At 49.3% G+C, this 27354-nt stretch overlaps 1 protein-coding gene across 1 annotated transcript; it reads right to left on the bottom strand.

The window, feature by feature from the left end:
- Window positions 1-86: 86 nt before the first annotated feature.
- On the bottom strand, window positions 87-26650 carry LOC144608019 (uncharacterized). The gene is made up of 6 exons (XM_078425245.1): window positions 26574-26650; window positions 23342-23441; window positions 10899-10978; window positions 7778-7908; window positions 6623-6689; window positions 87-4010 (listed from the first exon to the last, which is right to left on the bottom strand). Exons 2-6 carry the CDS (start codon window positions 23413-23415, stop codon window positions 3880-3882), a joined length of 483 nt encoding a protein of 160 aa, XP_078281371.1. The 5' UTR covers window positions 23416-23441; window positions 26574-26650; the 3' UTR covers window positions 87-3879.
- Between the last annotated feature and the right edge of the window lie 704 nt (window positions 26651-27354).

Here is a 27354-nt window from a genome sequence, read left to right as displayed (position 1 = left end):
GTTGGCATTTAAGGGTTAGATGTGTACATGGATATGCAGCGAATACAGGAACACAGATCACATGTAGGCAGAAGGAATTAGTTTAATTTGGCATCATATTTGGCGCAAACATTGTGGATCAAAGGGCTTGTTCATGTGCTGTAATATTCTATGTTCTATGCACAAAAGAATTCAAGAAAGCTTAATTACGTCTGATGTTGCACTTTACAAAAACGGTTTTGACCATTATGCATGGCATCCAATATCTGGGTTAAGAAAACTGTGCACTTGAAGCTGTCCGCTGACAAAGTGATTTGTTCTTGGATTCCGTTTAGTCATAAAATCATACAGCATAAAGAGGTCCTTCGGCCCAGCTCATCACGCCACTCCACAGTGAAATCTCAAGGTACGAAAAAGTTCTCTCTTCGACGAGAGTTCTGCAACACCCTCTCTCACTGCTCCTCCCTCCTCTGTGATTCCTCCTGCTCTCTGACTTTACGACCACATTTTAACCCAGACTCGCTACCACAGATATCTCTAGTTTCCCTTTCCCCCTCAGTCGAAGAAGGGTCTCGACCCGAAATGTCACCTATTCCTTTTCTCCAGAGATGCTGTCTGGCCCACTGAGTTATTCCAGCTTTTTGTGTCCATCTTCGGTTTTAACCACCATCTGCAGTTCCTTCCTACACCTGCCGTCAAAGATGCCCCATCTAAGCGAGTCCCATTTACCCGCATTTGACCCATGTCCCACTAAACCTTTCCGATCCATGTACCTGACCAAATGCAGTTTGAGTTTGCTCGGGAGAGCTGAAGGCACCCAGGGATCCATTCATAGAAAATCAAGATCTGAAAATAGAAATGGTGCCAGTTGGTAGGCACAAGGAACTGCAGATGCTGGAATCTTAACATGGATAGGTGATGTTTCAGGTTGGGACCCTCTCCAGGCTCTTCCGTCTTCCATCTGAAGAAGGGTCCTGACCTGAAACGTCGCCAATCCATGTTCTCCAGAGATGCTGTCTGGCCCACCGAGTTACTCTCCGGCACTGTGTCTCTTGCTGTGAATGGAATAATTGGACTGCTTGTGGAGTTTTTCCTTTGCTCACTAGATGGAGCAATATTTCCTGTAATGACCCATTTGCTCTAGAGGATTTGTGCACACGCTTACAGCTGACGATTCTCAGCCAATATATTGTCGAGTCACAGTTGTTGGCAGTGTTTGCCTCAGGCATGCTGGGGAAGGATGTTGTGGCCTCTGTAAGTTGAGCTATAGTCCTGCAGAGGGAAAGTGATCAGGCAAGTGATCAACTTCATCCAAGATGACAAGAAATTGCTGCAAGTTACGGACGTAGCCCAGACCATCACACAACCCAGCCTTCCTTCCATTGACTCCATCTGCACTTCACGCTGCCTCGGCAAGGCCACCAGCATAATCAAGGACCAGTCTCACCCCCCGTCACTCCCTCTCACATCAGACGAGGTACAGAAGTTTGAAAACGCACACCTCCAGTTTCAGGGCCAGTTTTCTTCCCAGCTGTTGTGAGGCAACTGAACAGTCTCCTCACCAGCTAGAGTGTGGCCTTGACGTCCCAACTACCTCATTGGAGACCTTTGAATTGTCGTCAATAGGACTTTAACAGACGGCAATATTATATCTTTGCACTAAATGTTGTACCCTTTATCCTTTATCTGTGCACTGTGGACAGCTTGATTGTAATCATGTGTAGAGTTTTCGTTGACTGGATAGCATGTAAACAAAGGCTTTTCACTGTACCTCAGTACACGACAATAATAAACTTTTGGGATTCAGCAAAGGACGGTCAAGAAACTGATGTAAGAAAGATCAAATGTGAGTGCAGGGCAAAGAGCTAGAACTTTAATAGGTGGATAAAAAAGAAACGGAGTCTGGGCAAGTGTTGGCATTGGTTTATTGTTGTCAAATATATCTCATAGAGACACAGGCACAGCTGAGGGTGCAGGGAGGGAGGGAGGGAGCGATAAAAAGGGGAAGGAAAAAGCGGGAGAAGAAAGAGAAAAAAGGGAAGGGGACGGGAAAAGAAATAGAAAAGTAAAGAGAGGGCATGAAGATAAAGGGGAAGAGTGGTGAAGAGAGAGAGAGAGAGAGATCCAGTGTAAGGTGGGAGCCAGCAGCAGAGGTTTGGATGAGCTTAAGTCTACAGAGGCTGCCCAGGAAAGTTTTGAACGGGGCAGTTGTGAAGAGAGACTGAGTCTGATTCTCGTGTTATGGGGAGAAGGCAGGAGAACGGGGTTAGGAGGGAGAGATAGATCAGCCATGATTAAATGGCAGAGTAGACATGATGGGTGGAATGGCCTAATTCTGCTCCTTATTAGTTATGAACTTCTGATTGAGGTAAAGAGAGGGATGAGGGGGGTGTAGGTAAGAAACAATTCCCCACAGCAGAGACGGAGGACGCTGGAGGACGTAGATCTAGGGTAGGGGGTAAGAGATTTGGAGGGGGAATCTGAAGTGGATCATTTCCACCAGAGAGGGGCGAGTAGGTGGGACTTACAGCTGTGGAGAACAGTGATAGTAGGGTCACTGAATACATTCAAGAGGTGTCTATCTGTGCACTTCAATCACCTCGGTACTGAAGGCAATGGACCAGGAGCTGAAAGAAGGGAGCTCACTGGTCGGCAAGGACTCAGTGGGCCGAATGGCCTGTTTCCACGCGGTAATACAATCCTATGAGGAGCTTGGTCCTCATTGGTCGGAAAATGCTTCAGCATTTCTTGAAAGGCACTGTATAAATGGAGTATAGGGAGGAACTGCAGGTGCTGGTTTACACCAAGGTTAGACACAAAACGCTGGAGTAACTCAGCGGGTCAATTGCAATCAAGAGAGAACGGGGTACTGATTGAGAATGATCAGCCATGATCACATTGAATGACGGTGCTGGCTCGAAGGGCCGAATGGCCCCCTCCTGCACCTATTGTCTATTGGGTCAGGCAGCATCTCTGGAGAAAAGGAATAGGTGACATTTTGGGTCGAGCCCCTTCTTCAGACTCATTTGAAGAATGTAGAAGGGTTTTGAGCCGAAACGTCACCTATTTCTTCTCTCCAGACATCCTGCCTGACCCGCTAAGTTTAGAGAAACAGGTCCTTCGGCCCACTGGGTCCGCCCCAAACAGCGATCCCCGCATATGAATATTATCCTACAAACACTAGGGACAATTTTTACATTTACCAAGCCAATTTATCTACAAACCTGTGGGTCTTTGGAGTGTGGGAGGAAACCAAAGATCTCGGAGAAAACCCACGCAGGTCACGGGGAGAACGTACAAACTCTGTACAGACAGCACCCCTAGTCGGGATTGAACCCGGGTCTCCGGCGCTGTAAAGCAGCAACTCTACCGCTGTGCCGCCCTTTACTGCAGCATTTTGTGTCTATCTTCACTGTATAAATGCAGGTATTTTGCTGGGTTTGGGGGGGGGGGAGTGGGTCTAGCCTCGGGACTTGCATTGGCCTCCGTACTTAGCACATCACGTTAAGTGGAAAGGTCAACTGTGTGCATCAGCCCTCAAAGGGTTAAATGTATAAAACTTAGCAGTAAATAAATGTCCTGTTCCACTTTTGATAAGCGAACACAACAACATTCATGCCGACTGCCTCTGTACTATTAAATTGGTTTGAAATGCTCTCAACTCTGTCTAATACACAGAACCAACAAGTCCACAAACATAACTGTTCTAAGCAGTCCACGACGTTAAACCCACATCGCCAATACTGACAACGAATCCTTTTCAGTCTTTTGACCAACTCCGCTTGGGTTGTTTCCACTGGAATAGTGTGAGAACTCGTGCAGCGGAATGTTCCAGAAGCTTCTGTTGCACAGCAACCAAATGCATTATTCATTCATGTGTGGGATTTGCCAATGCCTTAGTTAAATGTACCAGAAACACGGGCATTCAGCAACTGGCTTGTGGCAGATTCCAGTGCGTGATCCGTGATTTAATAGCATTCCAGGGTGGAAGATGTTGGCCATCCAGAATGGGATCAGGAACACGATGAACACTGTTTAAAAGAAATAATAAACAAGTCTTAGGTTGGTTGTTAGTTTAGAGATACAGCACGGAAACAGGCCCTTCGGCCCACCGAGCCCACATCGAGCAGCGATTCCCGCACATTAACACCATCCTACACCCACCAGGGACAATTTTTACATTTACACCAAGCCAATTAACCTACAAACCTGTATGACTTTGGAGTGTGGGAGAAACTGAAGATCTCGGAGAAAACCCACGCAGGTCATGGGAAGAACGTACAAACTTCATACAGACTGCACCAGTAGTCGGGATGGAACCCGGTTCTCTGCCACTGTAAGGCAGTAGCTCTGCGCCACCGTGCCGCCCAGTAGATTTCAGTAGATTTTTGTGCAGGACTGAGCATTAAAACCACTCACACTCTCAAGCTAAGACACAAAGAGCTAGGGTAACTCAGCAGGTCAGGCAGCATTTCCGGAGAAGATGGATGGGCGATGATTCGGTTTGGAGCGCTTCTTCAGATTTGAAACGTGATTAGTGCGGGTGTCAGGGGGCTATGGGGAGAGGGCAGGAGAATGGGGTTAGGAGGCCATGATTTATTGTCACGTGTACAGAGGTACAGTGAAATGCTTTTATGTTGCGTATTATCCAGTCAGTGGAAAGATTTATACATGATTACAATCAAGCCGTCTACAGTACAGGATAAAGGGAATAACGTTTAATGCAAGATAAAGTCTGATTAAAGATAGTCCGAGGGTCTCCAATGAGGTAGATGGTAGGTAGACACAAAATGCTGGAGTAACTCAGCGGGTCAGGCAGCATCTCTGGAGAGAAGGAATGGGTGATGTTTCGGGTCGAGACCCTTCTTCAGACTGATGCCAGGGGAGTGGACGGGACAGGTAGAATGTAGTCAGACACAGGAAGACTGGTGGGAGAACTGGGAAGGGGGAGGGGATGGAGAGAGAGGGAAAAGGAAGGGCAATTTGAAAATAGAGAAGTCAATGTTCATACCGCTGGGGTGTAAGCTGCCCAAGCGAAATATGAGGTGCTGTTCCTCCAATTTGCGCTGGGCCTCACTCTGACAATGGAGGAGGCCCATGACAGAAAGGTCAGATTGGGAATGGGAGGGGGAGTTGAAGTGCTGAGCCACTGGGAGATCAGGTTGGTTAAGGCGGACTGAGCGAAGGCGTTCAGCGGAACGATCGTCGAGCCTGCGCTTGGTCTCGCCAATGTACATGAATTGACAGCTGGAGCAGCGGATACAGTAGATGAGGTTGGAGGAGGTGCAGGTGAACCTCTGCCTCACCTGGAAAGACTGCCGGGGTCCTTGGATGGAGTCGAGGGGAGAGGTAAAGGGACAGGTGTTGCATCTCCTGCGGTTGCAGGGGAAAGTACCTGGGGAGGGGATGGTTTAGGTGTGAAGGGACGAGTGGACCAGGGAGTTGCGGAGGGAATGGTTCTGTGGAAAGCAGAAAGGGGTGGAGATGGGAAGATGTGGCCAGTAGTGGGGTCCCGTTGGAGGTGGTGAAAGGGTTGGCGGATTATGTCCTGAGCTACCATCTACCTCATTGGAGACCCTCAGACTATCTTTAATCCGACCTTACTGGACTTTACCTTGCACTGAAAATTATCCCCTTTATGCTGTATCTACACTGTGGGCGGCCTGATTGTAATCATGTATCATCTTTCCGCTGACTGGATAGCACTCAACAAAAAGCGTTTTGCTGTACACGTGGCAATGAACTAAACTAGTTAGAGTGAGGATAAAAACAATGGAGAGTAGTAAAGGTTGTGAAGTTTTAGGCTGAAGGATGGGCCTTGCTGATCAGGCCATATTGAAGGAGAGAAACACTGGGTGCCTTCGGACAGAACTGACCAATTTAGAGAGAACATAGACACAAAATGCTGGCGTAACCCAGGCAGCATCTCTGGAGAGAAGAAACGGGGTGATGTTTTGGGTCGAGACCCTTCTTCAGACTTAAACCAGCACCTGCAGTTCTTTCCTACACTGACCAGTTGAAAGAGATACATATGGAGAAAGGCCCTTCGGCCCACTGTGTCCATGCTGACCATCGATCACCCGTTCACCCCCTCGTTCTGTTATTCCAGAACAAGGGGCCACAGTTTAAGAATAAGGGATAGGCCATTTAGAACTGAGATGAGGAAAAACTTTTTCAGTCAGAGAGTTGTGAATCTGTGGAACTCTCTGCCTCAGAAGGCAGTGGAGGCCAATTCTCTGAATGCATTCAAGAGAGAGCTGGATAGAGCTCTTAAGGATAGCGGAGTCAGGGGGTATGGGGAGAAGGCAGGAACGGGGTACTGATTGAGAATGATCAGCCATGATCACATTGAATGGCGGTGCTGGCTCGAAGGGCCGAATGGCCTCCTCCTGCACCCCACACACGAGTGGCAATTTACCCAGGCCAATTACCCTACAAACCCGCACGTCTTTGGCATGCGGGAGGAAACCGGGGCACCCAGAGGAGACCCACGCATTCACAGGGAGAACGTTACAAACTCCACACAGACAGCACCCAAGGTCAGGATGGAACCCGGGTCTCGGGCGCTGTGAGGCAGCGTCTCTAACGGCTGGGCCACTGAAACGGCCAGAGGAAGCGATGTTAAGAGTAGCAGAGTACAAACCTGTTGCGAGCACACTCAGCACAGACAACACAAGTGACAGATAGTAGAGCTCTGGAGTGGTGATTGCCTAACAGAGAAATAAAGGAAATCCTGTCAGGTGTTAATACCGAAAGTCGAAGTAAACTGTTGTTTAATAATCACGTTCGCTCTTGCTCCTATTAGTTTACAGATATACAGCGTGGAAGCAGGCCCGTCAGCCCAGCGAGTCCGCGCCGGCCAGCGATCCCCGAACACTAATTCTATCCTACACACAACTAGGGAATATTTCCAATTTTACCGAAGCCAATTGGCCTACAAACCCGGGCGTCTTTGGAAGGTGGGAGGAAGCCAGGGCACCCGGAGAAAACGCTCGCGGCCACGGGGAGAATGTGGAAACTCCATACAGACAGCACCTGCAGTCACGATCGAACCCGGGTCTCTGGCGCTGTGAGGCAGCAACTCTACCGCTGCGGCTTCCAAAGTAGCAACGGATAAACGTCACCCACTTAACCGATATAAGAAAATAACTGCAGATGCTGGTACAAATCGAAGGTATTTATTCACAAAATGCTGGAGTAACTCAGCAGGTCAGGCAGCATCTCGGGAGAGAAGGAATGGATGACGTTTCGGGTCGAGACCCTTTTTCAGACTGATGCCATAACACTAACTTGACTTAACATTAACATTAACGCCACTGACTTGAGCAGTCTCATACTTTTGTAGAGATTCCAAACGCCAGCCAAATATTTCTGTATTTAATCCGTCTCGACCCAAAACGTCACCCATTCCTTCTCTCCCGAGATGCTGCCTGACCTGCTGAGTTACTCCAGCATTTTGTGAATAAATACCCATTTAACTGAGATCTGTTCATTTTGTACGAAGCTAAACTTAAACCTTTAGCCTCTGTACTCGATCTGCTACGGGGTGCCTGCCTTCTCCCCATACCCCTTGATTCCACCAGGCAGAGTGGTTCTCTGTGGCAGAGAATTCCACAAATTCACAACTCTCTGGGTGAAACAGTTCCTTCCCACCGTTTTAAATGGCCTCCCCTTTATTCTCGTTCCCACGAGGTTATCAAGGCTGCCGCGACGACAAGGTCAGGCGTTTCTGGCTAACCGCAGAAACCCAACACAGCACTTGAGATTATCGCAGAGCAAGGAAGATAAATAAACTCACACACTGAGGAGCAGCAATGGTGAATGCAGTGGTTAAGGCACCTTGTAGAAATGATCCGACTCCAAACGCGTGAAAAGCCGCCCTCAACTTGCAGGGAATCGGATCCATCAGGGTCAAAAGGAAAGTGAATCCTACAAAGAGTTTTGTGAGAATTAGATCCATTTGTATACTTTATAACAAACTGTTGCAACAACCATTCATTTCACTAAAAGACAAACTGCCGGAGGAACTCAGCGGGTCAGGCCACATCTGTGGAGGGAAAGGGACCAAATGACCCTTCGGGTCGGGACCCTTCTTTAGACTTAAGAGTCATAGAATCACAAAGTGTGGAAACAGGCCCTTCGGCCCAACTTGTCCCTTCTTTAGACTTAAGAGTCATAGAGTCACAAAGTGTGGAAACAGGCCCTTCAGCCCAACTTGTCCACATGTCCCAGCTACACGGAGTCCCACCTTCCAGCCTTTGGCCCATTTCCCTCCAAACCTGTCCTATCCATGTACCTGTCTAACTGTTTCTTTAACGTTGCGATAGTCCCAGCCTCAACTACCTCCTCTGGCAGCTCGTTCCATACACCCGCCACTCTTTGTGTGAAAAAAGTTACCCCTCAGGTTCCTATTAAATCTTTTCCCCCTTCACCTCAAAATTATGTCCTCTGGTCCTCGATCAGTCCATTTCCCTCCACAGATGTTGCCCGACCCCCTGAGTTCAGCACATTGTGTTTTGCTCAAGATTCCAGCATCAACGATTCCTGGGTCTCCATTTATTTGACACTTTCCCAGAGCAGAGTTCTCGTGGAGAGCCACACAGCTGATGAAGCTGAAATCCAGTGTGCCTAAGGTGGCGAATCTGTGGAATTCTTTGCCACAGAAGGTCGAGGAGGCCAAGTCAGTGGGTATTTTTGAGGCAGAGATAGAACGATTAGTACAGGTGTCAGGGGTTATAGGGTGAAGGCAGGAGAATGGGGTCAGGAGGGAGAGATAGATCAGCTATGATTGAACGGCAGAGTAGACTTGATGGGCCCAATGGCCTAATTCTGCTCCTATCATTTGTGACCTTATGACCTTATAATCTGACCTCGTGTGATTCAGGAGCAAGAGGATGGCCATTCGATCCCTCAAGATTAACCTCGACCCCGCATTCCTGTCTGCCTTTCAGGTTATCATCTACATCAGCTTAGAAATATTCAAATGTTCTGCTTCCATTGTCCTTTGAAGAACTAAGTTCCAGACCCTCAGAGTAAAAGCATGTATCTGCACACTGTGGACGGCTCGATTGTAATCATGTATTGTCCTTCCGCTGACTGGTGAGTATGCGACAAAAGTTTTTCACTGTACCTCGGTACACGTGACAATAAACTAAACTGTGTGTAGGAAGGAACTCCAGATGCTGGTTTACACCGAAGATAGACACAAAATGCTGGAGTAACTCAGCGGGTCATAGAAACATAGAAAATAGGTGCAGGAGGAGGCCATTCGCCCCTTCGAGCCAGCACCGCCATTCATTGTGATCATGGCTGATCATCCACAATCAGTAACCTGTGCCCAACTTCTCCCCATACCCCTTGATTCCACCAGCCCTCAGATCTAACTCTCTCTTAAATTCATCCAGTGATTTGGCCTCCACTGCCCTCTGTGGCAGAGAATTCCACAAATTCACAACTCTCTGGGTGAAAAAGTTCCTTCTCACTTCCGTTTTAAATGGCCTCCCCTTTATTCTAAGACTGTGGCCCCTGGTTCTGGACACCCCCGACATTGGGATCATTTTTCCTGCAGGTCAGGCAGCATTTCTGGGTGACGATCCGGGTCGAGATCCTAAACTAAACTAACTTGCTTGGTCTCATTCTGTTTTAAATGGATAACCCCCTCCTCTAGATTCCACCGTGGAACGAATCCTCCCCACATGCACCCTGTCAGGGACTCTCAGGAGCAAAACACAAAGTGCTGGAAGAACACAGCAAGTCAGGCAGCATCTGTGGAGGAAATGGACAGACAACGTTTCGGGCTGGGACAGAGTCACACAGCGTAGAAACAGACTTGCCTACTCACTCATTCCCGCCGAGGAAATACTTTCCTTAGTTACACGATCTAAATCCTTCATTAATTAAAAATCCGATATCATCTCTGATTAAAAAGATGAGCAGTCTCTCATGTCCATCATTTTAATTTCTGATTCTTGGCCCCGGATGAACTTCAGCTGGAGGGGATGACGATATCATCGAGAATGAGCCACTCAGTAATGCACATCGCACACTGAACCACAGACACGGGTAATGTACCCTCGTTACTCTGCTCACCACACATAAACATCGACTGAGAGAGAGGAACAGAGAGAGAGGCAGGGGGGGTCAGAGAGAGAGGAACAGAGAGAGAGGCATGGAGAGAGAGAGAAACACACAGAGAAAGAGAGACCAGAGAGAAAGCGAGAGACACACACACAGAATGAGGGACAGAGAGAGAGAGAGAGAGGAACAGAGAGTGAGAGGCATAGAGAAAGAGAGAAAGAGAAAGAGAGCCAGAGCAACAGAGAGAGAGAGAGAGAGAGAGAGAGAGAGAGAGAGAGAGAGAGAGAGAGAGAGAGAGAGAGAGAGAGAGAGAGAGAGAGAGAGAGAGAGCAAGGGAGTGAGAGAGAGAAAAAAGGCAGCAGTAGAGACAGAGAGAGGGTCAGAGAGAGCGAGAGACAGAGAGAGTTATATTTAGTTCTCAGGGCTAAGGGAATCAAGGGATATGGGGAGGAGGCAGGAACGGGGTACTGATTTTCGATGATCAGCCATGATCATATTGAATGGCGGTGCTGGCTCGAAGGGCCGAATGGCCTCCTCCTGCACCTATTTTCTATGTTTCTCTGAGAGAGCAAGTGGGAGCTACAGCCACACAAATGTTTCCTGCGGATTGCACTGTGGAAGTCACTGGATTCCTGTGGATTGCGCTGTGGACTGCACTGTGTTGCACTATGGAATGCACTGTAGAAGTCACTGTGGACTGCACTGCAGATTGCACTGCGGACTGCACTGTGTGTTGCACTGTGGATTGCACTGTGTGTTGCACTGCGGACTGCACTGCAGATTGCACTGTGGACTGCACTGTAGGTTGCAAGGTCGGTGCTAAAATAGCAGCAGAATCCTACCTGTCATCAGGAACGTGAAGATGATGTAAGTGGTCAGATTGTGGAGGAGGGGCTGGTTACAATATCTTGATGACCTCGGTCTGAAAGAGAAGCAGAAAGATTACAAACCTGGGATTGGGTATTATCCCCAGTCCCTGCTAGTGAGTAACATTGGATAGTGGAACACAGCATGAAAACTGGTCCTTCGGCCCATCTTGTGTATGCTGACCAAGATGTCCACCGCTGCTAGTCGTTAATGCCTGCATTTGGCCCGTATCCCTCTCAACCTTTCCTTCCATGAACCTATCCAAATGTCTTCTAAAAGTGGCAATTGTACCTGCTTCTACCACTGCCTTGGGCAGCTTGTTCCACATACCTGCCACACTCTGTGTGGAAAAAGTTGCCCCTCAAATCCCTGTTCTCCTTAAATTTATGCCTTGGTATTTTAGACTCCCCTAAACTGGGGAAAAGATTGTGTAGGAATGAACTGTAGATGCTGGTTTTAAACCGGAAATAAACACACAATGCTGAAGCAACTCAGTGGGTCAGGCAGCATCTGTGGAGAACAGGAATAGGTGACGTTTCGGGTCGGAACCCTTCTTCAGAGTTCGAATTTCCATTTATGGGAGAATTTGCAAAAAGACTGATTTCAACAAGTCAGGCCATTTGTAAAAAGGAACTGCAGATGCTGTTTTTCACCAAAGATAGACACAAAATGCTGGAGAAACTCAGCGGGACAGACAGCATCTCTGGAGAGAAGGAATGGGTGACGTTTCGGCTCGAGACCCCTCTTCAGACTGAGAGTCAGGGGAGAGGGAGTCTAGAGGTATGGAAGGGTACAGTGTGAAAACGACAGATCAAAGCAGACGATAAGGAAATGTGGAATGGCCCATCGTTGGCATGCAATCAGTAAAATTAATCAGAAGGACAGTGAAACTAGTCAGAGAACTAGGATAGGGGAGGGGCGGAGAGCGAGAGAAAGCAAGGGTTACTTGAAGTTAGAGAAATCAATATCTATACTGCAGAGCTGAAAGCTGCCCAAGTGAAATATCAGGTGCTGTCCCATCCAATTTTATATTGCCTTAACATCGTCTGCTTTGATCTGTCGTTTTCACACCGTCTCCTTCCACATCTCTAGACTCCCTCTTCCCTGACTCTCAGTCTGAAGAAAGGTCTCGACCCGAAACATCACACATTCCTTCTCTCCAGAGATGCTGCCTGACACATCTCGTGTCTTAGGTCCAGACCAATAGAGATGCTGTCTGCATCAGTCATATTACCGAACCTACAAGACCTCAACGGCAGACCAGGCGGACAAAGTTATCTTGAACTCAACGGCTGTGAAGGCGGATGATGAAGGTTGCAACAGATCTATCAGCTCCAATCGTCTTAGTTCCCTTGCCATTGGAAATAGTTGATTGATTTGTGAAGGAGCGTGTGCTTCTTGGAGTGCAACATCAAGTACACGTTAAACAAACGCACGCACAGGCGTCTTCGTTCTTCGGAACGTAGACCACCATCTTCGACCTCGAGGGATAGCCACGACGACAACGACCTCCGGGCCATTTGTAACAACCGGGGCCATGTTCAGTCAATTCTGCCGCTGAGCGCAAGCTTTTCATGTTGACCTGCCCGCTGGGCACCCAGTGTCATGCACCCGATCAATGTGATCATGGCTGATCATTCTCAATCAGTACCCCGTTCCTGCCTTCTCCCCATACCCCCTGACTACGCTATCCTTAAGAGCTCTATCAAGCAAGAGAGGCTTAATAGCAAGAGAGGCAACAAACCAGGGCTACATCCTCTCGGCTGCACCAACACCGTTCCATAACTGCTCCTGTGTGCAGCTTTGAGCTCCGATTTATGATGAAGCTGCAGTTAACGGAGTTATACCTTGAGGGATGGTGATGTTGATGTTTCTTCCCCTCTTGACCCTTCGTGGGGGCAACCAGAGCCGTGCAACCTTTGCTGGCAAGAGCTTATGATGGGGTCACCTTTAGTTTTAGAGCTACAGCATGAAAGCAGGCCCTTCAGCCCTTCACCGAGTCCACCCTGCCCACCCATCACCCGCTCCATCTTATCCCACTTCCCCATCCACTCCTGACACACGAGGAGCAATTTTACCGAGGCCAATTAATCTACAAACCCGCACGTCTTTGAGGAACCCGGATGAAACCCGCCGCGGTCACAGGAGGAACTCTGTGCAAAATCTCCACGCGGGCAGCACTCCGTGACAAGATGGAGCCGGGATCTCTGGCACAGGGAGGCAGCGACTCTGCCAACTGCACCACTGTGCCGCCCTCGATAACCCAGCACGCCAACGCCCCCACTTACCGAGCGAGCACGCACAACTGTGGGAAGAGCAAGCCGATCACAAACAGAGCCAGCAGCGCTTGGCTAGAAGCGAATACAAGATTGTGACATGGTTAATAAACGTCGTATGTTGTACAGAATTCAAATGCAAACCAACATTTAAAAGTCTGCAAGAGCGTAGTGTCACCAAACACCCACTCTGGAAATCCATCTTCCAGCTCGTTAACCCATGGCCTACATGACCCATGACATGCCAGGCTTTAGCCTGTCCCTCCACCCTTCAGAGTGAGGCCCAGCGCAAATTGGAGGAACAGCACCTCATATTTCGTTTGGGTAGCTTACACCCCAGCAGTATGAACATTGACTTCTCTAACTTCAAGTAACCCTTGCTTTCCCTCTCCATCCCTCCCCCTTCCCAGTTCTCTCACCAGTCTGACTGTCCCTGATTACATTTTATCTCTGCTGGCTTTGCTGTTTTCTTTTCCGAGCTAACAATGATCTATTCTACATTTCCCTTGATCTCCACCCCCTTTGATGTCTCATTCTCACATCTTACATTTCCTTATCTCTCTGTATTTCCCCCTCCCCTGACTCACAGTCTGAAGAAGGACCTTGACCCGAAACGTCACGCATTCCTTCTCTCCAGAGATGCTGCCTAGTTACTCCAGCAATTTGTGACTATCCTCCACTCTTCCAACTTTCTTTCCCACCCCCCCCCCCCCCACCCCCACAATCAGTCTACAGAAAGGTCCCGACCTGAAACATCACTTATCCATGTTGACCAGAGATGCTGCCTGACACACTGAGTTACTCCAGCACTCTCTGCCTCCAACCTAGAGGTTATAACCTACTACCCTGTCTGTCTATCACTCTTTGGGCCTTCCTTCAGTCAGCACAGAAGGATCAGTTGGAGCCCGTGTGTTCAAAGTGCAGAAAACACCTGTAATCCAACCCAGAAAACTCACTCCGCCATCCACTGCTTTTAAATTAGTCATTGAGTGATACAGCATGGAAACAGGCCCTTCAGCCCAACTTGCCCATGTCAGCCAACATATCTCAGCTACACTAATCCCACATGCCTGCGTTTGGCCCATACCCTTCCAAACCTGTCCTATCCATATACCTGTCTGTTTCTTAAACATTGGGATAGTCCCAGCCTCAACTACCTCTTCTGGCAGCTTGTTCCATACACCCACCACCATTTGTGTGCAGAAGTTACCCCTCAGATTCCTATTCAATCTTTTCCCCTTCACCCTAAACCTATGCCCCCTGGTCCTCAATTCACCTACTCTGGGCAAGAGACTCTGTGCATCTACCCGATCTATTCCTCTCATGATTTTATAAGATCACCCCTCATACTCCTGCACTCCAAGGAATAGATTCCCAGTCTACTCAATCTCTCCCTGTAGCTCAGGCCCTCTAGTCCTGGCAACATCCTCATAAATCTTTTCTGTGTCCGTTCCAGCTTGAGAACATATTCCTATAACATGGTGCCCAGAACTGAACACAATACTCTAAATGCGGCTTCACCAACGTCTTATACAACTGCAACGTGACCTCCCAACTCAATATTCTGACTGATATAGGCCAATGTGCCAAAAACATTGCTCTTGGTATGAGCCTTGAGATTTGGAAAGATCAACTTTTAAAACTGACTTTTCTGCAAAGGTGGATTAATCCCAAAACTGAACGCACTGACATCTCTTAGCCTTGGCTACCCAAGGCACTATGGCCTGGTACGGTATGGTGGGGGAGTTATCAGATGACCAACCAGAACTAATGATTTATCACAGCAAGATCAGCTTCTACCATGCTAGTTCGGAATATGGATTCAGATAATTAAACTTCATCTGGAATTGTAAAATAAAATGGTTGCAATTGTATTACCCGTGAAACAAGTGGACAATTGTCAAAACCCATCAGGTTCACTCAATCCTTCCATGAAGGTCATCTCCCATTCCCACCCATCTAGTGTTACGGATACCTCGAACGGCTGGGTTACCTTGTTTGACATACAATCATAGAGTCATACAGTTTGTAAAGAGGCCCAACTAGCACATGCCAACCAAAGTGCCCCATCTACACTAGTCCCACCTGCCTGCGTTTGGCCCGTATCCCTCTAAAACTTGCCTACTATCCATGGAGCTGCCTAAATGTTTCTGAAACGTTGTGATAGTACCTGCCTCCACTACCTCCTCCAGCAGCTTGTTCAATGCACCCACCACCCTTCGTGTAAAATGTTTGCCCTTCGGGTTTCCATTAAATCTTTCCCCCTCCCCCCCCACCTTAAACCGATGTTCACTGATTCTCGATTCCCCCTACTCATGAGCGTATAAATGCTGGGCTTGTATCGCAGAGAGGCGGGTTACTTGATTGGGACATGAACCCCCTAGGATGGCACTGACATGGAGATAGAAACATACCAAAGTAGGCCATTCGGCCCTTCGAGCCAGCACTGCCATTCAATATGATCATGGCTGATCATCCAAAATCAGTACCCCGTTCCTGCTTTTTTCCCCATATCCCTTGATTCTGTTAGTTCTAAGAGCAAAATCTTACTCTCTTGAAAACATCCAGTGAATTGGCCTCCACTGCCTTCTGTGGCAGGGAATTCCAGATTCACAACCCTCTGGGTGAAAATGTTTTTCCTCATCTCGGTCTTAAATGGCCTCCCCCTTATTCCGAAACTGTGAGCCCTGGTTCTGGGCACCCCTAACATCAGGAACATTTTTCTTGCATTCAGCCTGTCCAATCCTTTGAGAATTTTATATGTTTGTGTAAGACCCCCTCTCATCCTTCTAAATTCCAATGAATACAAGCCCAGTCGACCCAGATGGCCCTCCTGTGGAAGAAACCTGAACCAGGGGTCACGGTTTGTAAACAGCAGTCACCACTTAAGTCAAAGGGGAGGTGACACTTCTGTTTCAGAGGGTTATGAATCTCTGGAACTCTCTTAGGTTCAGTTTAGGTTTATCATTCTCACGTGTACCAAGGTTTTGCATGTTCTGCAAGTAGATCAGATAATACCATGCATGAATACAATCAAGTCGAACTCAAGTTCTACAATCGTAGAGACAAGGAACTGCAGATGCTGGTTAAGACACAAAAAGGACACAAAGCGCTGGAGTAACTCAGCGGGTTCGGCAGCATCTATCCAGGTTCTGCAATGATGCTGCCTGACCTGCTGAGTTACTCCAACACTCTGTGTCCTTTCGAGTCCAATAGGCAGAGCAGAGGGGAAGATACAGAGTGCAGAATAGTGGAAGCAGAGATTTTGGATAGTTTTGAGGCAGAGATAGATGCTTCATAATGGAGAAGGTGAAAGGCTGTTGTAGGTCAATAGGAATGGGCGAGGTTACAATCATATTCTTATTGAATTATGATGGCATGAAATCACCCATCACTTTCAGATTGCAAGAGGAAGCCTCTATGTAGGAAAGACAATATCACCTCAACTGTATCAAGTTCCTGGTCTGGGCCTAGCACATCCACGCAATTGCAAAGAAAGCTCACCATCGCCTCTGCATCCTCAGGCATTTGAGGTTTGGCAGGTTGCTGCATACGGTGGCAAACCTCTACAGGTGTATGGTGCAGCGGTAGAGTTGCTGCCTTACAGCGCCAGGGACCCGGGTTGGATCCTGACCAAGGGTGCAGTCTATATGGAGTTTGCACGTTCTCCCCGTGACCTGACTGTGTTTTCTCCAGCTACTCCGGTTTCCTCCCACACTCCAAAGACGTGCAGGTTTGTAGGCAAATTGGCTTGGTAAATTTGTCAATTGTCCCCAGTGTGCAGGATAATTTGTAGATCGTCCCCAGCTTGTGTGTGGGGATCGTGAGTTGGCGCGGTCTCTGCGGGCCAAAGGGCCTATTTCCGCGCTGTGCGTCTCCACGAAGCTAAAGATGTTTTATTTCTTAAATTAGAAAAACACTAAGAATTTCAGGATTTTTCCAATTGTCTATTCCGGGATTATTGGTCTGACTGGTGGTGTCAAGGTCTGGGGTTCAGGCATCCGATCGCTTACGAACAAAGGCGGCTGCAGAAAGTGGGAGATATTGTCCGCTCCACCATGGGTACTGACCCCCCCCCCCCCATCGTCCACGCTGCCTCGTGAAGGGCGCTAATATCACCAGAGACTCTCCCCACCCAGGCCACGCTCTCATCTTGCTGCTGCTGCCACAGGGAAGAAGCAGGAGGGGCCTGGGAACCGTGAGTGACAGGTTGAAGAACACCTCCCTCCTATCAACCATACTGAACAACCCTGACCACAACCCGGCCTCATCGTCCCAGGGACAAATGGTACGGTCTTTGCACAACAAAGGTTGCATGATGTACTTTGACTTGCATGGTCAGGGTCTGGCTGAGTCAGAGTGACCGGTCATTTATTGTACAGGCGCTCCCCGGCTGACGCGTCCCGCCCGGTTTACGGTCGCGACCGATTGTGCAAGTCCGATGTTACGCTCGTCGGAAACGGAAGTGCCACTGCGCAGGTGTAAACTTGCCGTTCAACCGCAGAGACCAGCTGGGAGCTCCGACACGGAGATCAAGTGGCACCGTCCATGAGAACGGCTGACTGGCCGGCAGATACGGCAACAACGCGCTGGGGCGCTCCGCCACCGAGACAAGCAACTGGGACGTGAAGCAGTGACAATAGATAATAGACAATAGGTGCAGGAGTAGGCCATTCGGCCCTTCGAGCCAGCACCGCCATTCAATGTGATCATGGCTGATCATTCTCAATCAGTACCCCGTTGTTACCGGGTTGTGGTCAGTGGGCTTAAAGCATCGCTTATGTAAGTGCGAGTCTACACAAGGTGGAATGGAATGGAATGGAATACTTTACTGTCACATGTGACAAGGCACGGTGAAATTCTTTGTTTGCATACCCAATGTATACAAATAGCGGCCACCTACGACGCAGAACGTTACCGTTTACATATGTCGAGGAGAGTGCCTGCCTATTTATTTGTTATGCTGTTATACCTAATGTGCCTGCAATGCTGCAGCAAGAAAGAATTCCATTGTTCTGGTTCCAACACATACGACAATTAAACACTGTTGACTTCTTTTAGTTTTTAGTCTTGGAGACACAGCGTGGAAACAGGCCCTTTGGCCCATCGAATCCATGCCGACCAGTAATCACCTGTACACTAGTTCTATCCTACACACTAGGGACAATTTATAGAAGCCAATTAACTTACAAACCTGCATGTCTTTGGAGTGTGGGAGGAAACCGGAGCACCCGGAGAAAACCCACGCAGGTCACAGGGAAAATGCACAAACTCCGTACAGACAGCGCCCGTAGTCAGGATCGAACCCGGGTCTCTGGAGCTGTAAGGCAGCAACTCTACCGCTGTGCCACCATGCTGGCCTCTAATGACTCCTCTTAAAGGAGTGTATGACTGTAACCCCGACTAACTCAAAGCTGGATTGGATGGGTGTCAGGAGACCAGAGAACTGATGGTCAAGAAAAGCAAAGAGCAGGAAGACGCCAGGATTATAGGATTATGTCCCTTCAATTAGGAATATTTTTAAATGGACAGCAGAATTATAAGCACCGATCCCGAGGGTAAAAACTCCCTTATTAAGCGTGCTCCTGCTTTCCATGTAGACTTAATGGAATCTTCTAAATGTGTGCAATCCTGTAATTCTGCCGAGTGTGTGTAATGATATCCACAACTGCATGGCATGGTGTTCATGTTTGGGGACAATTTGCCCGGACCACACGCAAAACAACGTTTTTCACTGTATTTCGGTCCACGTGAAAATAATAAACTAATAAATGATATCGTAGTACAATAAATCTTCCAGTGAATCTGCCGAATCTCACTGGATGGTGGGAACCGGCTCTCCAGATGAGCCAAATGCAAACCATCCGGTGGTGCAGTGGTAGAGCTACTGCCTTACAACGCCAGAGACCCGGGTTCGATCCCGACTACGGGTGCTTGTCTGTACGGAGTTTGTACGTTCTCCCCGTGACCTGCATGGGCATTCTCCGGGTGCTCCGGTTTCCTCCCACGCTCTAAAGACGTACAGGTTTGTAGGTTAATTGGCTTGGTTATAAATGTAAAATTGTCCCTAGTGTGTGTAGGTAGTGTTAATGTGCGGGGCTCGCTGGTCGGTGCGTACCCAGTGGGCCGAAGGGCCTGTTTCCGTGCCGTATCTCTAAAGTAAACTAAACAAAAAAATTCTGAATAACTGGATGGTGGGCTATCAAGAGTTTAACTTTATTTGAATACCAGACCAGGTGGACCCGTTGGGCCCAAACCTCTCCTGCATTGGTGCAGCACCCTCTCCTCCCCTCCCCCTCCTCCCCCACTCCATCCCCTCAACCCCCTTTATCCTCCCTCCTCCCCCCTCCCTCCCCTCCCTAGGAGATAGATTTAAACTTTAAAATGTGAATAACTTAAAAAATATAACACCGATTTCAATGAAACTTCTTCCATTAGCACCAAAGGGACGACGGAGAATAAGGTGAGCCTAAAATTTTTGCGCTATCGTGTACCGTTTTGTTGTAGTTCAGGAACAAACAAACAAACGTGTTTCAGTATATAGAAGATGTATTTGAAATGTGATGCAGACTTCTGCCTTTCTTTCTCTCTCGCAAGCAGCGAGCTCCAGACCCTAACAAGCCTCTGCAAGGAAATAGTTCTCGACATCTCCTTCTAACCAATTACTTTAACATTTATCTCCCGGTGTTTGGACCCAATGAAGGATGCACATCCAAGCCACTCAGAATGTTAATCGCCACAATTTAAATCTTCGCTTACCCTCTTCTGCCCCAGGGATGTTATGCCAGCTTATACCAGTTTTTCTTCATGGTTACGATTTTGCAGAACTGGCAATTCCTATGGTACCATCGTTCAGATGGTCATTCATCAATGTAGGGTGATGCGAGACGACAAATTCACCCAGGGTGTGGTGGAAGCTCTGTCCCCAAACAACGTCCTTCACCCAAACATATCTCGGCAGGGAAAGGCTCACAAGCACGCTGGCGCAGTGGTAGAGTTGCTGCTTTACAGCGCCAGAGACCCGGGTTCAATCCTGACTGCAGGTGCTGTCTGTGTGGAGTTTTCACGGTCTCCCTGTGACCTGCATGGGCTTTCTCCGGTTTCCGCCCACATTCCAAAGACGTACAGGATTGTAAGTTAATTGGCTTGGTCAAATTGTAAACTGTCCCCAGTGTGTGTAAGATTGTGTTAGTGTGCGGGGATCGCTGGTCGGCGTGGACTGGCTGGGCCGAATGGCCTGTTTCCACGCTGTATCTCGAAACTAAACTAAAGGCATAGACACTGCCTAGATTAACTCCCACTTTAAGAATGTGGAAATGATTAACGTGCACAGATCACATGCTACAAATGTGGCAATTCTGTGGTCTGAGGATCATCTTGATTTCTATCATGAAAAGAAGGTTAAATAGTTCTCTAAAGAAGCTGATGAACACATGCCTTGACTGCCAACAAGTATATGGGCACACGGTGTAACCAAGGCTCAGTAGTTTACTGTGCAACCACTGTGTGTGTGGATTAACAAAGAGGAGTAAGGAAACAGTTGGGTGAAATGGAAGATTTGCTCAGTGAATGCTTAACACACAAGAATTGTAAAGTCCTGTGGCCCTTTGGCCCATCATGTCCATGCTGGTCATCTGGCACCTGTTTACAATATTGCCAATTTTATTCTCCCCACATTTCCATCAACCCACCCCAGATCCTAACATGTGCCCACACACTAGAGGTAACTTATTGTGGACATCTATATACTAAAACTCTCATTTGTTTGTTTGTTTGTTCCTGAACTACAGACAAAACGGTACACGATAGCGTGACAATTTTAGATCCACCTTACTCAGCGTCGTCCCTTTGGTGCTAATGGAAGAAGTTTCATTGAAATCTGTGTTATATTTTTAAAGTTATTCACATTTTAAAGTTTAAATCTATCTCCTAGGGAGGGAGGGGGGAGGAGGTGGAGGGGGGATAAGGGGCATTAAGGGGATGGAGTGGGGGGAGAAGGGGGGGCTGCACCAATGCAGGAGAGGTTTGGGCCTAATAGGTCCACTTGGTCTAGTATAACCTAATGACCTGCATGTCTTTGGGATGTGGGAGGAAACCAGAGGACCCAGGGGAACCCACGTGGATATTTAGATTTTAGATTTAGAGATACAGCGCGGAAACAGGCCCTTCGGCCCACCGAGTCCGCGCCACCCAGCGATTCCCCGCACATTAACACTATCCTACACCCACTAGGGACAATTTTTACATTTGCCCAGCCAATTAACCTACAAACCTGTACGTCTTTGGAGTGTGGGAGGAAACCGAAGATCTCGGAGAAAACCCACGCAGGTCACGGGGAGAACGTACAAACTCCGTACAGACGGCGCCCGTAGTCAGGATCGAACCTGAGTCTCCGGCGCTGCATTCGCTGTAAGGCAGCAACTCTACCGCTGCGCCACCGTGCCCACGCCCATATTGGGAGAACATGGGTAGCTCGGTGGTCAATAATCAGTCATTGTTTAATTGTAATTTCCACTGTGACTGGAATATACTTGGTGCACAAAGTTAAGAAATGTGGACCTGTTATGCAATGTGATGGTGTGGTCTACATGACCTCAGCACCCTGCCCCTGACACATATCTTTGAAAGCCTTCAGTTTTCAAGATGTGGGCATCACTAGTTATAGCCCATCCCTGACTCTACTTCAGAAGGTACCAGACGGTGTAATTCATACACACAGATGGCAGTGGAGGCCAAGACATTGGGTATTTTTATAATGGAGATTGGTAGGTTCTTGATTGGTAAAGAGTTTAAGTTTAGTTTGTGTCACGCGTACAGTGAAAAGCCTTTGTTGCGTGCTAACCAGGCAGCGGAAAGACAACACACGATTGGAATTGAGCCAGTCAGAATGTACAGATACATGACAAACGGAATAACATGAATAATGTTTGGTGCAAGGTAACGTCCAGTAAAGTCCAATCATAGATAGTCTGAGGGTCTCCAATGGGGTGGATCGTAGTTCAGGACTGACTACTCTCTAGTTGCAGGTAGGATGATTCAGTTGCCTGATAACAGCTGGGAAAAAAAGGCATCAAATATTACGGGGAGAAGGCAGGAGAATGGGCTGGGAGGAAAAAAATAAGAGTTGCTGCCTCACAGCGCCAGAGACCCGGGTTCGATCCTGACCTCAGGGTGCTGTCTGTGTGGAGTTTGCACATTCTCCCCGTGACTTTGTGTGTTTCCTCTGGTTTCCTCCCACATCCCAAAGATTCATTCATTCAAGAGAGAGCCATAATAGAGCTCTTAAGGATAGCGGAGTCAGGGGGTACGGGGAGAAGGCAGGAACGGGATACTGATTGAGAGTGATCAGCCATGATCACATTGAATGGCGGTGCTGGCTCGAAGGGCCGAATGGCCTACTCCTGCACCTATTGTCTATGTACGGGTTTGTAGGTTAATTGGACTCTGTAAAATTCTCCCTAGTGTGTAGGGAGGGGATGCAAAAGTGGGATAACATCGACCTAGTTTAGTTTAATTTATTATTTTCCCAGGTACCGTGAGGTACAGTGAAAAGCCTCTTTTTGTTGCGTGCTATCCTGTCAGCGAAAATACTATAACATGATTACAATCAAGCCGTCCACAGTGTAAAGATACAGGATAAAAGTGTGAATGGGTGATCGATGGGTCGGCTCAATGGGCAGAAGGGCCTGTTTCCATGCTAAATCTCTAAATTAAATTCCATCAATTCAATTCACCCATTTCCACGAATACTGCACTGTCACAATTTATTCTCCTCACTTTCCCATCAACTGCCCTTCCATTACACCCCTGCAGGGCAGTTGCTGTGGCCAATCAACCTGCCAACCCGCGATTGCAACAATACAACTTCAGATAGCTCCTCTGTCCCTCCCTTCCCCTCCTCCTTCCCAGATCTCCCTCTATCTTCCTGTCTCCACCTATATCCTTCCTTTGTCCCACCCCCGACATCAGTCTGAAGAAGGGTCTCGACCCGAAACGTCACCCATTCCTTCTCTCCCGAGATGCTGCCTGACCTGCTGAGTTACTCCAGCATTTTGTGAATAAATCGATTTGTACCGGCATCTGCAGTTATTTTCTTATAATACGCGTGCGGGAAATGCTCAAACTCTCCAGGTGGTGCTTACAATTTTGCTCTGTTGCGTTTCGGCAGCTGTCTGCTGAAGTGGTGGGCGACGTGAGGCAGGAGGTAATGCAGCATCTCTTGTCCAGTCCAGTCCCCGGCATCTGAAAGAGAAGAGGAGGACTCAGCAGACAACTCAATGACCACCAGGTGCAAGGGCCACGTGGTCACGTTATCGGTCGCACCAGCAGAGATTTACGAGGATGTTGCCAGGGCACGAGGGCCTTAACAAAAGGAACAGGTTAAGCAGGCTCGGGCTCTATTATTCCTTGGAGCCAAGGAGGATGAGGGGTGATCTGACAGAGGTGCACAAAATCATGAGAGGAACAGATCGGGTAGATGCACAGAGTCTCTTGTCCAGAGTAAGGGAATCAAGAACCAGAGGACATGGGTTTAAGGTGAGGGGGAAAGTTTTAATAGGAAGCTGAAGGGTAACTTTTTTCACGTGGTGGTAGGATGTATGGAACAAGCTGCCAGAGAATTGAGGCAGGGATTATCACAATATTTAAGAAACATTTAGACAGGATAGGACAGGTTTAGAGGGATACGGGCCAAATGCAGGCAGGTGGGACTAGTGTAGATGGGGCACTTTGGTTGGCATGTGCTAGTTGGGCCTCTTTACAAACTGTATGACTCTATGATTGTATGTCAAACAAGGTAACCCAGCCGTTCGAGGTATCCGTAACACTAGGACAGGTTTAGAGGGATACGGGCCAAATGCAGGCAGGTGGAACTAAAGTAGATGGGACATGTTGGCTGGCGTGGGCAAGTTGGCCTGAGGCCTGTTTCCACACTGTATGACTATACCTGTGCACTACACCAGGTGTGGTCTCACCAGCATGGCTTCCCTACGTTTCTGCTCAATCCTCCTTGCAATGGAACCAAGTATTCTATTGCTTTCCTAATTATTTGCTGTAGCCGTTCCTTGTTCAGAGACCCGGCTTCGATTTTGACTACGGGTGCTGTCCGTACGGAGTTTGCACGTCCTATCTGTGGCCGCGTGGGTCTCCTCCGGGTGTTCCAGTTTCCTCCCATACTCCATACACATCCAGGTTTGTAGGTTAAATGGCTTCCGTAAGTTGCCCCTGGTGGGGGGGCAGGATGCGAAAGTGGGATAACATGGAACTAGTGCGATCGGGTGATCGACGGCTGGCGTTGACCCGATGGGCCGAAGGGCCTGTTTGCGTGCTGCATCTCTAAAGCTAAAACTAGAAAAAATGAAAAACTAAACGTGGCGACTCTTGTGTACTGCCTCAGTATTGTGTAATCTACTCTTACACTCGAGTATGATTCTCATAAGTGATAAGAGCAGAATTAGGCCATTTGACCCATCAAGTCTACTCCGCCATTCAATAATGGCTGATCTATCTTTCCCTCTCAACCCCATTCTCCTGCCTCTGCCCCATCACCCCTGACGCCCGTACTAATCAATTTTACTGACCTGGTTACAAAAAAGGAGTTTCACTCTACCTACACGTGACAATGAGGCACCAATGAATCATTGATCCCTTACTGCCTGACCCCTCTGGTACCCTAACCCTGCTCCACAGGTTGTTACAGAAGGACGAGTCTTGGAACAGATGTGGCGGGCAATGTCAAGCACACCAGCAGGGTAGGCTCGCCCAGGTAGTGCCTCCTTTCTCGGCCATTGTGACATCAGGGGGCCACTGGGGCTCTTGTGTGACACCTCCGGGCAGGGTGGGGATCCAGCGATCAGCCATGTGATAGCCAGGCCTCACCCCGCCTGCTGAATCGTCACCCCACCCCACCCCCGTGAAAGGACCTATGCACGGATTAAGAAGTAGGTGCTCGCTTTCATTTTTGGTATTTCCTGCCCTTTTCTGCTCCTTCAGGGGACTCGCGGCCCTTCACATACAAACTTCCCGCGCCTCCTGTGATCCCCGCCGAATAAAGACATTAGCGGGCCCAACTGTGGACGTCAGGTGCCCGTGGAGGCCGGGCGCACCGTGCGACACCGCCTCTCCTCAGGGACGGAACGGTGGCGCAGTGACGCACAGCGCCAGAGACCCAGGTTCGATCCTGACCTCAGGTGCTGTCTTGTGTGGAGCTTGTACCTTCTCCCTGAGACCGTGTGGGTTTCCCTCCGGATGCTCCGGTTTCCTCCCACATCCCAAGCTCTGCGGGATTGTGGGTGAATTGGCCCTCGGTAAATTGTGTAGGGAATGGGTGAGAAAGTGGGATAGCATAGAACTAGTGTAATCATTGGCTGGCGTTGACTTGGTGGGCCGAAGGGCCTGTTGCCATGCTGCATCTCTAAACTAAATTAAACGGCATGGCCGTGGCAGGTGCTGGTTATGCTTCCTCAAGAGATAACGGGGACGTACGTGTCCGATACAGGCCACTGGTGAGAAACTCTCAGTCGCAGCTGAGAAGGTTGTCTTATTGCATGGCCTTGGCATTGTATGGGACAGGTCCATGAGCAAACCGTTTCCAAGGGCACGAGTCAGACGTGGGCATGGGTGAGCAACGTTGATCTTTCTAGCAGAGGTATCAACCAAGGCTGTGGTTACAAGCGCACGGTCTCAACGAGATTCATCCTCAGAGTACGTGGACACAGCGGCTCCAGGATATAGACATCTTGTCTTGTTGATACTGCACCAACCGCCGCTGTTGGGCTGTAAACGTGCAGTCCCTCACGCATGCAGTTACAGGTTTAAAATTTAGTGTTTGCAAGCAACGGCTTAAAAGATTTACTTTCAGCATCAATCCATGGGGTTCTGCAGGATCTGGCTGAGAGAAACTTGGGGAATTTAGGGCAGGGCAAGGGAGAGGAGGCAGGGCAAGGGAGAGGAGGCAGGGCAAGGGAGAGGGGAGCAGAGAAGAAAGAGGGAAGGGGAGGAGAGAGGGAAGGAGGGGGAGAGAGGGAAGGGAGAGAGAGAGGGAAGGAGGGGAAAGAGGGGAGGGAGAGAGATTTGGAAGGGAGAATTTTGGAAGGGAGGGGAGGATTGAGCGGGGAGAGAAGGCAGGATGGAAATGCAGAAAGGGAGGGGAGGAGGGAGAGATGATTGGGGGAGGGGGAGGAGGCGAAGTGAGGCATGAAACCTGGAGGGCTTGGAAGCAGAGAAGGCAGAGGATGGCTCAAAAGAAAAGTCACAGATCCCACGCCCGGAGGGCACACATTCCGCGCAGCACTGAAATACCATGCACTGTAGGCCGCGTGGACACGTTAGACAGGCGGCCAGGGGACCGGGTCCCTCGCTCACCTGTGCCTGTACCTGTGCGGACGGTGTAGCCCAGTCTTGGAATCCGGCGGCGAGTATCAATGCGGCGTCGCCTGGCAACGTGGACAAAGTGAAACTCAACCCCCTGTCGCCACGTTCCACAATGTAGCAACGTTCTGTGGACGGCCGGGGCACCCACTGCGTGGCCGGGGCACCCACTTCACGGCCGGGGCACCCACTACATGGCCGGGGCACCCACTGCGTGGCCGGGGCACCCACTGCGTGGCCGGGGCACCCACTGCGTGGCCGGGGCACCCACTTCACGGCCGGGGCACCCACTACACGGCCGGGGCACCCACTACACGGCCGGGGCACCCACTGCGTGGCCGGGGCACCCACTGCGTGGCCGGGGCACCCACTACATGGCCGGGGCACCCACTGCGTGGCCGGGGCACCCACTGCGTGGCCGGGGCACCCACTTCACGGCCGGGGCACCCACTTCGTGGCCGGGGCACCCACTGCTTGGCCGGGGCACCCACTGCATGGCCGGGGCACCCACTACATGGCCGCGGCTGGCACCATATGGCCGGGGCTCACATTGTACTGTACTGCATGGCCGGGGCTGGCACCATACGGCCATGTCGTGTGAGCACATTGAACCGCACGGCCGGGGATCCCGCTACATGGCCGGGACTGGCACCATACGGCCGGGGCTCACATTGTACTGCATGGCCATGTAGTGTGAGCACATTGCACTACACGGCCGGGGCTCCCACTACATGGCCGGGGTTGGCACTATATGGCCGGGGCTGCAACCGCACGGCCAGGGCTCACA

Source organism: Rhinoraja longicauda, chromosome 30 (assembly GCF_053455715.1).
Source record: "Rhinoraja longicauda isolate Sanriku21f chromosome 30, sRhiLon1.1, whole genome shotgun sequence".
In the NCBI taxonomy this organism is placed as follows: Eukaryota; Metazoa; Chordata; class Chondrichthyes; order Rajiformes; family Arhynchobatidae; genus Rhinoraja; species Rhinoraja longicauda.
The sequence above is the reverse complement of the archived record's forward strand: the minus strand, read 5'-3'. Positions and strand labels throughout refer to the sequence as shown.

What these genes read in the sequence shown, in the direction of transcription:
- LOC144608019 (XM_078425245.1), bottom strand. Translation starts at nt 23,415, where the DNA reads ATGCTGCATTACCTCCTGCCTCACGTCGCCCACCACTTCAGCAGACAG. An exon ending in CTTCACGTTCCTGATGACAG is followed by an intron (nt 7,909 to 10,898) that starts GTAGGATTCTGC and finishes AACTCTTTGTAG; the next exon opens with GATTCACTTTCCTTTTGACC. An exon ending in GCTGAGTGTGCTCGCAACAG is followed by an intron (nt 4,011 to 6,622) that starts GTTTGTACTCTG and finishes TCTTTTAAACAG; the next exon opens with TGTTCATCGTGTTCCTGATC.